The sequence below is a fragment of the Lissotriton helveticus genome, chromosome 5_1 (genome assembly GCF_964261635.1).
Source record: "Lissotriton helveticus chromosome 5_1, aLisHel1.1, whole genome shotgun sequence".
In the NCBI taxonomy this organism is placed as follows: domain Eukaryota; kingdom Metazoa; phylum Chordata; class Amphibia; order Caudata; family Salamandridae; genus Lissotriton; species Lissotriton helveticus.
Window position 1 is genome coordinate 1,208,687,863 of NC_136065.1, and position 12,684 is coordinate 1,208,700,546.

At 50.1% G+C, this 12,684-nt stretch overlaps 2 protein-coding genes across 5 annotated transcripts in view; both read right to left on the reverse strand.

Annotated features, from left to right (window-relative positions):
* EIF3A (eukaryotic translation initiation factor 3 subunit A) overlaps window positions 1-12,684 on the reverse strand; it is a 1,009,075-nt gene that overhangs the window by 587,596 nt on the left and 408,795 nt on the right. The window lies entirely within an intron of this gene.
* LOC144756483 (uncharacterized) overlaps window positions 2,857-12,684 on the reverse strand; it is a 30,967-nt gene continuing 21,139 nt past the window's right edge. Inside the window, exons 2-3 of the mRNA XM_078646294.1 lie at window positions 8,084-9,331; window positions 2,857-5,343 (exon numbers count right to left, since the gene is read on the reverse strand). Of these exons, the coding sequence (XP_078502420.1) occupies window positions 5,278-5,343; window positions 8,084-9,331 (1,314 nt within the window). The 3' untranslated portion in view covers window positions 2,857-5,277. The remainder of the gene's footprint in view (window positions 5,344-8,083; window positions 9,332-12,684) is intronic.

The following is a 12,684-nucleotide window of genomic DNA, read 5'->3' on the forward strand; positions in this document are numbered from 1 at the left end:
CCCCTATGGGGAGATGCTGAGGATTAGAAGAATCTGTAGCACAGATACAGCTTGTTTTACAGCACAGAAAGAAAGCAAGGCAAGGTTCTTACAGAGGGGCTATACAGAGAGTGTGGTGTCTAAAGCAATGGAAAGGGCCAACATGGCTGTAATATCCCCAATAACAACAATAGAGGTAGAACCTACAATATCAAAAAAAGCAGAGGGACAGCCAAGACTTATTTTGGGCTATAGTTGCCAGTATAGACAGATACAGAACATTGTCAAGAAAAACTGGCATATAATCACAGGGGACCCTGTGATTGGTAAAACAATGGCAGTCTTTCCGGCTATTACATACAGCCGTGCTAGATCCATGAATGATATGCTAGTCAGGAGTAGCCCGGAGATACCAACTGGAGGTAACTGGCTAGGCAAAAGCAAGGGTTCCCTCAAATGTGCAGTGTGCAAGGCATGCACCATAGGAAAGAACAAAACAACGTACCGTTCTCCGTTTAGTGAGACGGAAATTCCCATTTCCAAGAAAATAACCTGCAAATCAGATTTTGTCATCTATGTCTTGGAATGCGTCTGTGGACTCTGCTACGTTGGTAGCACGAAGCTGCAAGTCCACAAGCGCATATTGCAGCATATGAGGGCGATAATTAATAAGGATGAAGCCTACCCGGTGGCCAGGCATGTCAATCAATGCCACAAGGGAGATATCAGACACTAGAATTGTATAAGTGAATTAGGGGCATTGAAATGTCAAAACATGCTATGTTATCAAGTACTGCCAGATTTTAAAATAACAGTATATAATACACAATTAGGGAAAAATCACACTATTTCACTATTTCCATTCGTGGTGCGTGGATAAAACAGAAAAAAATCCAAGCAATGTAGAAGCAGTGGTCCGGAATTATGTTGACGATGCCCACTTGGGCAGAATCATTTAAATCCTTACAAAATAATAGATCCCTCTGGAAAATTTGCACAATGCACTTTACTTTTCAGCTATTTTGCACAGAAAGTCTTGTATATTGATCTACAATGATTTTTGTATATAGGTGTATTGCAATTTTGCACATGTATAAATATTTATTTAAAATATTTATTGTATTTATTGCGAAATTTTGCACAATCCGTGGGATTAACTATTATGATGATGAAATGAGGTTTTAAAAAAACACAAATGCAATGAGAATGTTGTTTTGTCAAACAGTCCGGTCTAGGCTGAAGTATTTTCTTTATTTCTATAGGCTTGGAACCATGTGACTAATCCGGCACTACAAATCACTGGGTGTATTTTGACCATGTCATGTGATCAAGGGCTCCAGGGCCCGAAACGAGTCATGGCGATCGAGAGGGTGCACAGAACAGAATAAAGAGCGTTTAAATCAACCTGAATGGGTCCGTTTCGTCATTTGGCCTCCAGTCGTGTTTGCTGAATTTCGAAGTTCCAGATACATACACATATATACACACATACACACATACATACACACATACACACATATACATACATACATATTGAATATGCTACTTACCAGTATGCATCTGTTCTTGGCATGTAGGGCTGCTAACATTCATATCTTAGCATTAGATCGCCGCCTAGTGTTGGGTCCGGATGATCGCACATTGTTGTCCTGGAAGAGTCTTCGAAGTATCCTGAGATAGGTGGCTCCTCCCCTGGACTACAGTGCGCATGGGCATCGGCTCCATCCCCAGATTGTTTTTCGCCATTGTGGCAGGAGATGGAGTGAAAAGTGTAAAGGATGTCCATGCTAATGAATAAATACAATAGTATATCTGCAGCTGCGACAGGCACCGGGGAGGAGGGCGGGCGATATGAATGTTAGCAGCCCTACATGCCAAGAACAGATGCATACTGGTAAGTAGCATATTCAGTTCGAGGCATGTGGGCTGCTAAATTCATATCTTAGCATAGAATACATAGCAGTCCCTCCATCAGCGGCGGTTGCCCGTGCCAGCTGCAGAAACCTGAAAAAGTGTTTTGAGAACAGCCTGTCCTACAGCAGCTTGCTGCTTGGAATGCACATCAACACAGTAGTGTTTTGTAAAGGTGTGTGGTGTAACCCACGTGGCTGCTCTGCAAATATCCTCTAAAGGAATGTTCCCTAGGAAAGCCATGGATGCCCCCAGTTTGCGTGTGGAGTGCGCCCTTGGGGGTATTGTTAAAGTGCGCTTGGCCTTTTGATAACATATCTGGATGCACTTAACAATCCATCTGGCTATCCCTGCTTTGGAAATAGGGTTGCCTTTGTGTTGTGGTGCGAAGGCAACAAAAAGTTGTTTTGTCTTTCTAAAGGGTTGTGTTCTGTCTATGTAGTACATCAACGCCCTCCGTACATCTAAGGTATGGAGCATTCTTTCTGCCACCGTTTGCGGGTTTTGAAAGAATGCTGGCAAGTCAATAGTTTGGTTTAGATGAAACTGTGACACCACCTTCGGAAGGAATTTGGGGTTAGTGCGTAGCACTACCCTATTTGGATGAATTTGAATGAATGGTTCTTGGATTGTGAGCGCTTGCAGCTCACGGACACGCCTCAGAGACGTAATAGCTACCAGGAAAGCCACTTTCCACGTAAGGAACTGGAGTTCACACGAGTGCAGTGGCTCAAATGGCGGTCCCATCAGTCTGGTGAGAACGACATTGAGGTTCCACACCGGAGCTGGCGGTGTTCTTGGGGGAATGACTCGTTTCAGACCTTCAAGGAAGGCTTTAATGGCGGGCACTCTGAAGACAGAGAGATGCTGCCTGTTTTGAAGATAAGCCGCTATGGCGGATAGATGTATCCGAATGGAAGTGTACGCTAGATTGCACTTGTAAAGATGCAACAGATAGCAAATGATGTTGGGGATAGATGCATCTAGCGGGTTGATGTCATTGGCTGTACAGTAAATGACAAAACGCTTCCATTTCGCAGCATAGCATGCTCTGGTAGTTGGCTTCCTTGCCTCCTTGATGATGTTCATGCATTCTGGAGGTAGGTTAAGGTATCCAAACTCTAGGACTTCAGGAGCCAGATCGCCAGGTTGAGCTGTTGCGGATCTGGATGCTGAATTTCTCCATGGTTCTGCGTCAAAAGACTGGGCGTGAGGCGCAGTCTTTGATGCGGCACCACTGAGAGTTCGAGGAACGTGGTGTACCAAGCCTGGCGCGCCCACGTTGGAGCAACTAGGATGAGAGTCATCGCGTGTTGCCTTAGCTTTCTTGCGACCAGCGGTATCAGAGGGGCTGGCGGAAAAGCGTACGCAAATTTGCCTGACCAGTTCATCCATATCGCATTCCCCTGCGACTGTGGGTGAGGGAACCTGGCGGCAAAGTGTTGGCATTTTGCGTTTCCTTTTGTGGCAAACAGGTCTATCTCCGGATGACCCCACTGCTGGAAGTACGGGTGGAGGACAGATGGGTGTATCTCCCACTCGTGCATTTGATGGCTGTACCTGCTGAGCAGATCCGCCATCTGGTTGTCCTTCCCTGGGAGGTGTTCTGCCATGAGGAAAATGTTCCTCTGAATGGCCCACTTCCACATGCTCTGAGCCAGATGAGACAGCTGTGGCGAGTGGGTGCCTCCCTGCTTTTGAATGTAGTACATCGCAGTCATGTTGTCCGTCCGGACTAACACTACCTTGTTGCACAGATGTACAATGAAGGACTTGATCGCCATGAAGATTGCCATCAGTTCTAGATAGTTGATGTGCATCTTTTGCTGCCGCGTCGTCCATAGTCCCTGCACTGTGTAAGTGAGCAGATGAGCTCCCCATCCCTGGAGAGATGCGTCCGTTGTCAGGATAATCTGCGGCACAGGCTCTTGGAACAGTCGGCCCTTGCAAAGGTTGTGTGGAGTCCACCAATGCAGAGAGTCGTATGCCCGACTGGTAACCAACACTAGGTCTGTCAATTGCCCCTGAGCCTGTGTCCACTGATTCGCTAAGCACTCCTGGAGCGGGCGCATATGTAACCGTGCGTGAGGGACTATGAAGATGCAGGAGGCCATCATGCCTATCAACTGCATGAATACTCTCGCCGGAAGCGAGTGTTGTGGTCTGAACTTTTGGATCAGAGACTGCATGCTGTCTATCCTGACCTGGTTTGGCTGAGCCATGGCCGTCAGGGTGTTGATCGTCGCACCTAGGAACTGCCGGACATGTGCTGGTTGTAGATGCGACTTTGGGTAGTTCAGCGAGAAACCCAGATCGTGAAGAAGGTGAATTGTAGTTGACATGTCCGCGGCGCACTGTCGTTCCGACTTGGCTTGCACGAGCCAGTCGTCGAGGTAGGGGTAGACATGGATGTTCTGCCTCCTGAGGTGCGCTGCTACCGTCGCCAGACACTTGGTAAACACCCTTGGGGCTGTGGTGACTCCAAAGGGTAAGACCTTGAACTGGTAATGCTTGCCTTGAATAGTGAACCTGAGGTATTTCCTGTGGGACGGGTGTAGTGGAATGTGGAAATAAGCATCCTTGAGATCTAAGGTTGCTAAGAAGTCCCCTTGGTTTAGCAAGGGAAGAATCTGCTGCAGTGTGAGCATGTGGAAATGTTCTGACAGTATGTACAGGTTGAGGGGGCGTAGATCTAGAATGGGTCTGAGAGATCCGTCCTTCTTTGGAATAAGGAAGTACAGGGAGTACACCCCTGTGCCTTCCTCTCTCACCGGCACGAGCTCGATTGCTCCTTTTTGCAGCATCACCACCACTTCCTGCTGCAATAAGAGCAAGTGCTCTGCGGACATAGGCCTTTGCCTTGGCGGGATGTTGGGTGGAGTGGATTTCAACTCTAGGCAATAACCATACTGGACTAGTTGTCGCACCCACCTGTCTGTGGTGATGTTTCTCCAGACGGGCAGGAACTGCTGCAGTCTCCCCCCGACAGGTGTTAAGTGGTCGGGGGGCAGTGACGGAGAGTCACTGTTTGCTTGGGGTAGAGGAGCGGGAGCTGTTTCCTCTGCCGCGACCTCTGTTGCTGTTATTTCTGTAACCTCCCTTGTTCTGCTTTTGGAACGAGGATTGTGCTCCACCTTTTGAGAACTGAGACTGTTGACCCATTTGTCCTCTGGTGACTCCACGTGCACCTGAGCGACGAAAATTGTTGCCACGAAACTGTTGCGACTGGAGGGCCCCCATGGACTTAGCAGTTTGTGTCTTTTTTTATTTTTTCTAGGGTGGTGTCAACATCTGGACCAAACAGACTATCAGGATTGACTGGCTGATTAAGAATGGTTGTCTGTATATCTGGTTTAAACCCCGAGATGCGGAGCCACGCCTGTCGTCTCAGCATAACGCTAGTGTTGATAGCTCTAGCAGCTGTGTCTGCGGCGTCAAGTGCACACTTGATGGCTGCTGTGAGAAGTTGGCCTGATGTGCAGTGCTCACTATTCTAGTGATCACTATATATCAGTCCAAACAACCCTTATTGATGATTGGTTGTAAGTCAACCTTATAGACCAGCTATCCTAGTAGCATGGATACGAGCAGTCTAAGGCTAAGACTCTAGAGGGCGTGTTAAGCCAGCTGTTTTACCATCACATTACCCCTTGAACACCCAGTGAAAGGACACCACACAAGTGTTATGAAAATAAACAATGTATTTATTAGAATCACAACAACCCTGTACTCTTTATGAGGACAGGGTGCTAAGCACACAACAAAACTCTTACGAAAATACTTAAGTTAGCACGTTATACACAAATGCCCGAGGGGCACGAAAAAACATATACTTTAAAAGTGGAATGCGAATTACTAGCAGGTAAGTAACAGTTCTAATAGGCTTTGGAATCGCTAGGACTGGACTAGGGAATCGTTAGATTACTTCTAGGAGACCTAGGGGACTCGGGTGCAGAGTGTGCACTCTCACGCGGGATGCGGGACAAAGTCTATGGAGGCTAGTAAAGGCAAAGTTAGTGTTCACGGGCGAACCCGACCTGGTAGGAAGAAAACGACAGTGGATCCTGACCCTAGGATAGTGAGGCTATGCTGGGACACCGAAGTGCCGAAGTTACCTAGCCCAGGGGCTGCAGCTGCATAGGTCTGAAAAGACGTCGGGGATCTCGTTGCCGGACCAGGAGCCTGGAAGGAAGAAGTTGCTGGCAGGCGACCAGTGAAGGAAAGTTCGATGGATCCAAGCCTGGATCAAGGAAGAAGAAAACCTGAAAGCAGAGGGGACCAAGTTCTTGAATCACTAGCCAGTGATTAAGTGGGCACCAGGATGGCACCGGGCGAAGTCACCGCAGTCAGGTGAGTGGGCGCTGCTGGGCTCTGCAGTCTCTCGGACCAGGAGGCGTTGTCGGCGACCAGGATGGAGGTGCGAGCTGTCCCACGAAGGTTCTTGCTGTCGACGTCGCTGGACTCAGGATTGGGCAACAAGTCTTGGCAAATGCAAGGCCCACGCGGTGGACCTAAAATGGCGTCTTGAGTGGACCAGGAGGGTCCAGGGTACTTCTCCGATGGAGGGAAGCAAGGGCCAGTCTGGAGCAACCAGACCAGCAGCAGAAATGTCGTCGGGCGTCGTCAGGAAGGCCACAAGCCAGCGGGCTAGTAGCCAAACAACGCGGTGAGCAGTAAAAAGCAGAAGGGCCCCACGCAGATCGTGGAGATGCTGGGGGGCTGCTCTTCGGTGCTGGAGCTGCTCAGGGTGGGGGCTTCTCGGACCCCAAAGCACTCACCAGGAATTCACTCGGCGGGCTTGCTGGAAAGAAGTCGTGCAGTCTTGAAGATGGCCGGTCCCTCGAGGTCTCGTCACACCCACGAATCTCAGCGTGACTGATGATGCAGGTAGAGGTCAGAGGTGCCAGGGAAGCCGGTTCTCGTCGAGCTGGGCAGTCGGATTCCGGAGGAAGGACTTGCAGCAGACCGCAGTGTTCTTTAGATGGTGCCTGCGGATGCAGGGTGACTACTCCTTAGTCACAAGGGAGAAATCTTAGGAAGAAGTCTTGAGTTCCTTTCGTGGAAAGTAGTTTCAGGATTCAAAGATGATCTGATTTGGAAGGGGGCCAGTTCCTACCTTTATCCTGTAAAAAGGGGCTGGCACGCGACTAAGTCCTGCCCTAGGGGTGGGACTAGGAGGGGGGTGGTTACACCCACTTCCTTGGCGGGCTTTTCCCCAGCACAGGGTCTGGAGTGACCCTGGAACTGGTTCCAGCCAGCCTATGCACAGTGAGCACCGGGGTGCCACGTGCAGTCACCTTCCTCTAAAGCCCTGCCTACCTACAATACACAAAACCCTGTCTGGGACGGTGCTGGCACCGCCCCTGGCAGGAAACCCTTTGTCCTTATCTCCTGCTCTGGGAGGACTCCCAGCAGCAGGAGGGCAGACTTGTGTCTCGGTGGCAGCATCCATTTTGTGGATGCTAAGGCTCTGTCTGACTTTAACCGGGGTTAGGGGTTACATACATGTCGTGTCCCTCTAGAAGGGTGGAATGCTAACCCCGTCGCCAGAATTGGCGAGGGGTTAGTATTCCAATTCGTATGACACCTTACTCGACATGTTTTGATAAAGCGATACCAGAGTTGGCATATAACCGCGAGGATTATAATGCACTTAAGAATATATGGTATGCGATATCATGGAAACGGCTAAGGGATGGATCCCGAAAGCCGCAGACAGGCTCAGCTCATGCCAGAGCACCATCTCACGCGATTCCAAGCACTCTGCCTTCAGGATTGTTAAGGCCTGCCATAGGAGTGACTGATAGGAGATCTGTGTGTCCATTTTAGGGTTAGATATAGGTATACTATATCTAAAGCAAAGGGTGAGTACACCACCTTGCCCCAGCTGTCGTGCAGCCAGTTGTGTCAGTTTTGGATGGCCAGCCAGGGGTGGCATAATACATGCTGCAGCCCCTGGTAGGCCCTGGGTACACCTATGCCCTGGGTACCTAAGGTACACTGTACAGGGACTGATAAGGTGGCTCAGTATCCAATTTAGATATGTACCTAAGGTACATGGAATCCATTTTACAGAGAGAGCAGTAGGCCTGGGGCCCTGAATAGCAGGGTCCCAGGTCAACTAAGTCAGAAAACCAGCAAAACACCAGGCAAAAAGTTGGGGGCAACCATAGTCAGGGATCTACCTTCCTACAGCTGCGTTTGAGATTAGCTTCCCTTCCTCAATAAGCAGTTTGGTGCCTTCTTGGAACTTTGGAGGCAGGTGTTGTATAACCTGTTCTAGGGTGTCGTAATGCGCCCTATCGTAACGTGCTAAGAGTGCCTGTGTATTGGCAATGCGCCAAAAGTTTGCGGCCTGCGCAGCTACTCTTTTGCCCCCTGCCTCTAGCACTTTGGACTCCTTATCCGGGGGAGGAGCTTCACCCGTTGTCTGGGAGTTGGCACGTTTCCTGGCATTGGCGACCACAAGAGAGTCCAGTGGCAACTGTCCCCGAATGTATGCGGGGTCTGCAGGTGCAGGTCTGTACTTCTTCTCAATGCGTGGATTGACCACTCGTGCCCTGGTAGGCTCCTTAAAGATATCCCCCGCATGCTTGAGGACTCCCTTAAGCATAGGCAGCGTTTTTACTGTCCTTTCAGAGACTGAGAATGTGTCGAAAAGGAAGTCTTCTTCTATCGGGTCAGCATGCATGTCCACATCATGATTGGCCGCTGCCCTCTCAAGTAGCGCATGAAAACCTGCTGAATCCTCAGTGGGGGATGCACGTGCATTAAAAAGCTGCGGGTCCTGCCCCACATTTTGGGTGCCCTGGTCACCAGTGTCATCATATGAATCCGGTTGTGCATCTGGTTCATTGATAGGGAAATTGTATTGTTCATCCTCATCATACCCCTCACCCGCAGAGTGTTCTGGTGAGGGAGTAGGGCTCCGTCTTGGAGGAGGCAGGATTGGTTCTGTGAGGCCTGAAGCATCAAGGGGCACCCTTTTCTTTTTCAGTGGGATGACATATGAGTCCACTGACTCTGAAGTTATTTTCCTCTTATAGAGGGTCAATTTGCCGGTGTCTGCGTCGATGAACTGCTCTGAATCATCCTCTGATTCGAGAACCCGACGTGGAAGTGGGCCAGCCGTTGAAGAAACCGTCTTCTTCGGTGCCGATTTGGTGGAAAAGGCTTTCGGCGCCTCCTTTGGCGGCAAAACAAAGAGAAGTTTACCAGAAGGCTTCGCTGGATTGTCTGTTTGTGCCTTCGGCGACGAAATCGGAGCCGACGGAGCAGAGGCCTTCTCCCTAATTCGCTGTAGTGATGCGGCGACGAGGGACGCCTCACTCTCAGTTGGTTTTGGAGCCGACGAGGATGTTTTGACCTTTCCTTCGGATCCGACGTCTTTGTGGGCCTTGTGGGCTTTCGACGCGGAACCCGCTGTCACCGACCCCGAGTCCTGGGACCGGTGCGCAGACGTGCCAGTCCTCTATCCGTGCGCCTGCGTAGACTCCGTGGAGCCGGCCTTTGCGGGCTTGGACGGCGGCGCCGATGCTGATCCGTGCCGACCATCTTTTTTAGAGGACCCCTCCTCAGGCGTCGATTTCGAATGAGCAGCAGCGGAATCGACGGACTTCTTCGACTTCTGCGGACCGGAGGTCGACGGAGTCGATGGAGTAGCGGGTACAGTCGTTTTCGCTGGCACGGCAGCCATCTTAGGGACGCTCGAGTCCTTAAGTTTCGGTTTCGTTTTCGGGTCGGCCATTTTAGATGGAGTCGATCCCGATGCTTTCGGTTTCGGTTTCGATACAGTCTGCTCAGCAAGTAAGTCCGTGGCCGGGCCAGAAGGCGGGGCTGTGGCTTGCGGCATGGGGTCGTGGGTAAGGCCTACAGGCGATCCCGTGACCCGGTCGGTATCCTCGAAACCTTCGGGGCAGAGCTCGTCCCCTGAGCTATCCGCCGCGGCCCCATAAATCTCTTCGTCGTCTCCTACCTCGTCGACGTATTCAAGGCCTTGACCCACGACACCGTCGTCGTCTACCGGATCCGCCTCGACCTCCGTCTCGGGTGGGGAGATCTGAAGATGATGACCCTGGTCCTCTTCATCTTGGTCGCCGAAGATGTTTTCCGGATCCGGGGCCGCTTGTCTAGCTTCCATGCGCACCGCGCGCCGAAGCTTGAGAGTCTTCTTAGACCGGAACTGTGCACAGGCCTTGCACTTGCCGTCGTCGTGGTCAGGCGAAAGGCATTTGTTACAAACGGGGTGTAGATCGATGTGTGGGTACTTGGACCCACAAAGCGGGCAGTATTTAAACGGGCTCCGCTCCATGTCTGAAAAGTTTTGCAGTCGAGTCGCGATGAGAAGGCCTCAAAGTTCGAAAAGCGAAACAAGACTCCGCTTATTCCGGCTCCAAGAGACGGAAGACTCGAGACCGTGCGCAGACAATACCGACGCAAAAAGCGAGGCCTTTTGGCCGCTAAAAGATAGTTTTTCTCGGTTTCGACAGAGAGACGTCGAGACCACATCCGAACCCAATGGCGGAAAAAAACAATCTGGGGATGGAGCCGATGCCCATGCGCACTGTAGTCCAGGGGAGGAGCCACCTATCTCAGGATACTTCGAAGACTCTTCCAGGACAACAATGTGCGATCATCCGGACCCAACACTAGGCGGCGATCTAATGCTAAGATATGAATTTAGCAGCCCACATGCCTCGAACATATATATATACATACATACATATATATACATATATATACACATATATATACACATATATATACACATATATATACACATATATATACACATATACATACACATATACATACACATATACACACATATACATACACACATATACATACACATATACATACACATATACATACACACACATACACACACATATACATACATACATACATACATACATATATACATACATATACATATATATATATATATATATATATACATATATACACATCAACTCGAAACAGGCACCCTTTGAATGACGCCACAACGGGAGTATTTACAATATGCTCTCTTCTTTATTTAAATCTTGCTGAAAGGCCTCCAGTCCAGAACCACACAAAGTTCAAAACGCCAGGACGCGTTTCAGGAAATGAATCCCTTCATACATATACATACACACACACACACATATATACATACACACACACATATATACACACACACACATATATACACACACACACACACACACACACATATATACACACACACACATATGAACAAGTTACTTACCTTCGGTAACGATATATCTGTAAGAAACAGTAGTTAGTATTAGATTCCTTACCTTAGAATATCCCCAGGCGTCAGTCTGGATCCGGAAACTTTTGCGTAGCAGTACCCCTGCGCGTCGGTAGGCGTCGTCTGCAGGCGTCCCCTGCGGCTCCGCGTCGTCGGCGTCGTGCGCCGTGATGACGTCGCTGGAGTATATAGACGCCGCCTCCGCGCGCTGACGTCAGTTCTTTGCACACAGCTTTTCCGCGCCAGAACACGCAGAGCCATGTGAGAACCAACACTGGTGCCATTTGAAACTAGGGCCCTGAAAGGGATGTCCCTAACCCTAGGTATCAGTTCGCAGAACGGGGAGGATGGGCGGGGCGGTAAGGAATCTAATACTAACTACTGTTTCTTACAGATATATCGTTACCGAAGGTAAGTAACTTGTTCATCTGAAAGAAACAGGTTAGTATTAGATTCCTTACCTTAGAATAGATACCCCAGCAATACCAACCCCGGTGGTGGGTCTGCGAACCAATACAACCTACACCAGAAAGTCCTGGAGGACCGAACGGCCAAAGAAGCCATCCCTCCGGACTTGACTGTCCAGGCAGTAGTGCCTCGCAAAGGTGTGCAGCGAGGCCCACGTGGCCGCCTGGCAAATGTCCTGCAAAGGGACTCCCCGGCCCAGGGCAGTAGTAGCCGCCGTGGCCCGAGTGGAATGGGCCCTCAGCCCAACAGGAGGCTCCTTCCGAGCCAAAGAGTAGCATGCTTTGATGCACAGGACGACCCACCGAGAGATGGTCCGTTTCTGTACCGCCCTTCCCTTCTTCTCACCCACGTAGCCAACAAACAGTTGGTCATCCACCCGGAACTGGCGTGTGCGATCCATATAGAATGAAAGCGCACGTTTTGGGTCCAGACGATGGAGCCGCTCTTCATCCTTTGAAGGATGCGGAGGCGGGAAGAAGGAGGGCAAGGTGATGGACTGCCCAATGTGAAAAGCAGAGACTACCTTGGGCAGGAAAGAAGGTCTGGTCCGAAGAACCACCTTATCAGGATGAACAGACAAGAAAGGAGGTTGAACAGAAAGAGCCTGGAGCTCACTCACTCTCCTGGCAGAGGTGATGGCTACCAGGAAGGCCGTCTTTAAGGTGAGAAGACGGAGAGGACAGGAATGAAGGGGCTCAAAGGGAGCGCACATCAGGAAAGTCAAAACCAGGTTCAAGTCCCACTGAGGCATCACGAACGGAGCTGGAGGATACATGTGCGTGATGCCCTTTAAGAATCTTAACACAATAGGGGACTTGAACAAAGATGGCTGATCAGGTAGCCTCAAGAAGGCGGAAAGGGCAGAAAGATAGCCCTTGATAGTGCCCAGAGCAGAGCCCTGCTGGGCAAGGGAAAGGAGGAAGAGGAGAACCTCAGATAGAGGGGCAGAAAGGGGATCCACAGCCTTTGCTGTGCACCATGCCACAAATCTGTTCCACCGGCAGGCGTATACCGACTTTGTGGAGGGACGCCTGGCTGCCAGAATGACATCACAGACTTCAGGAGGC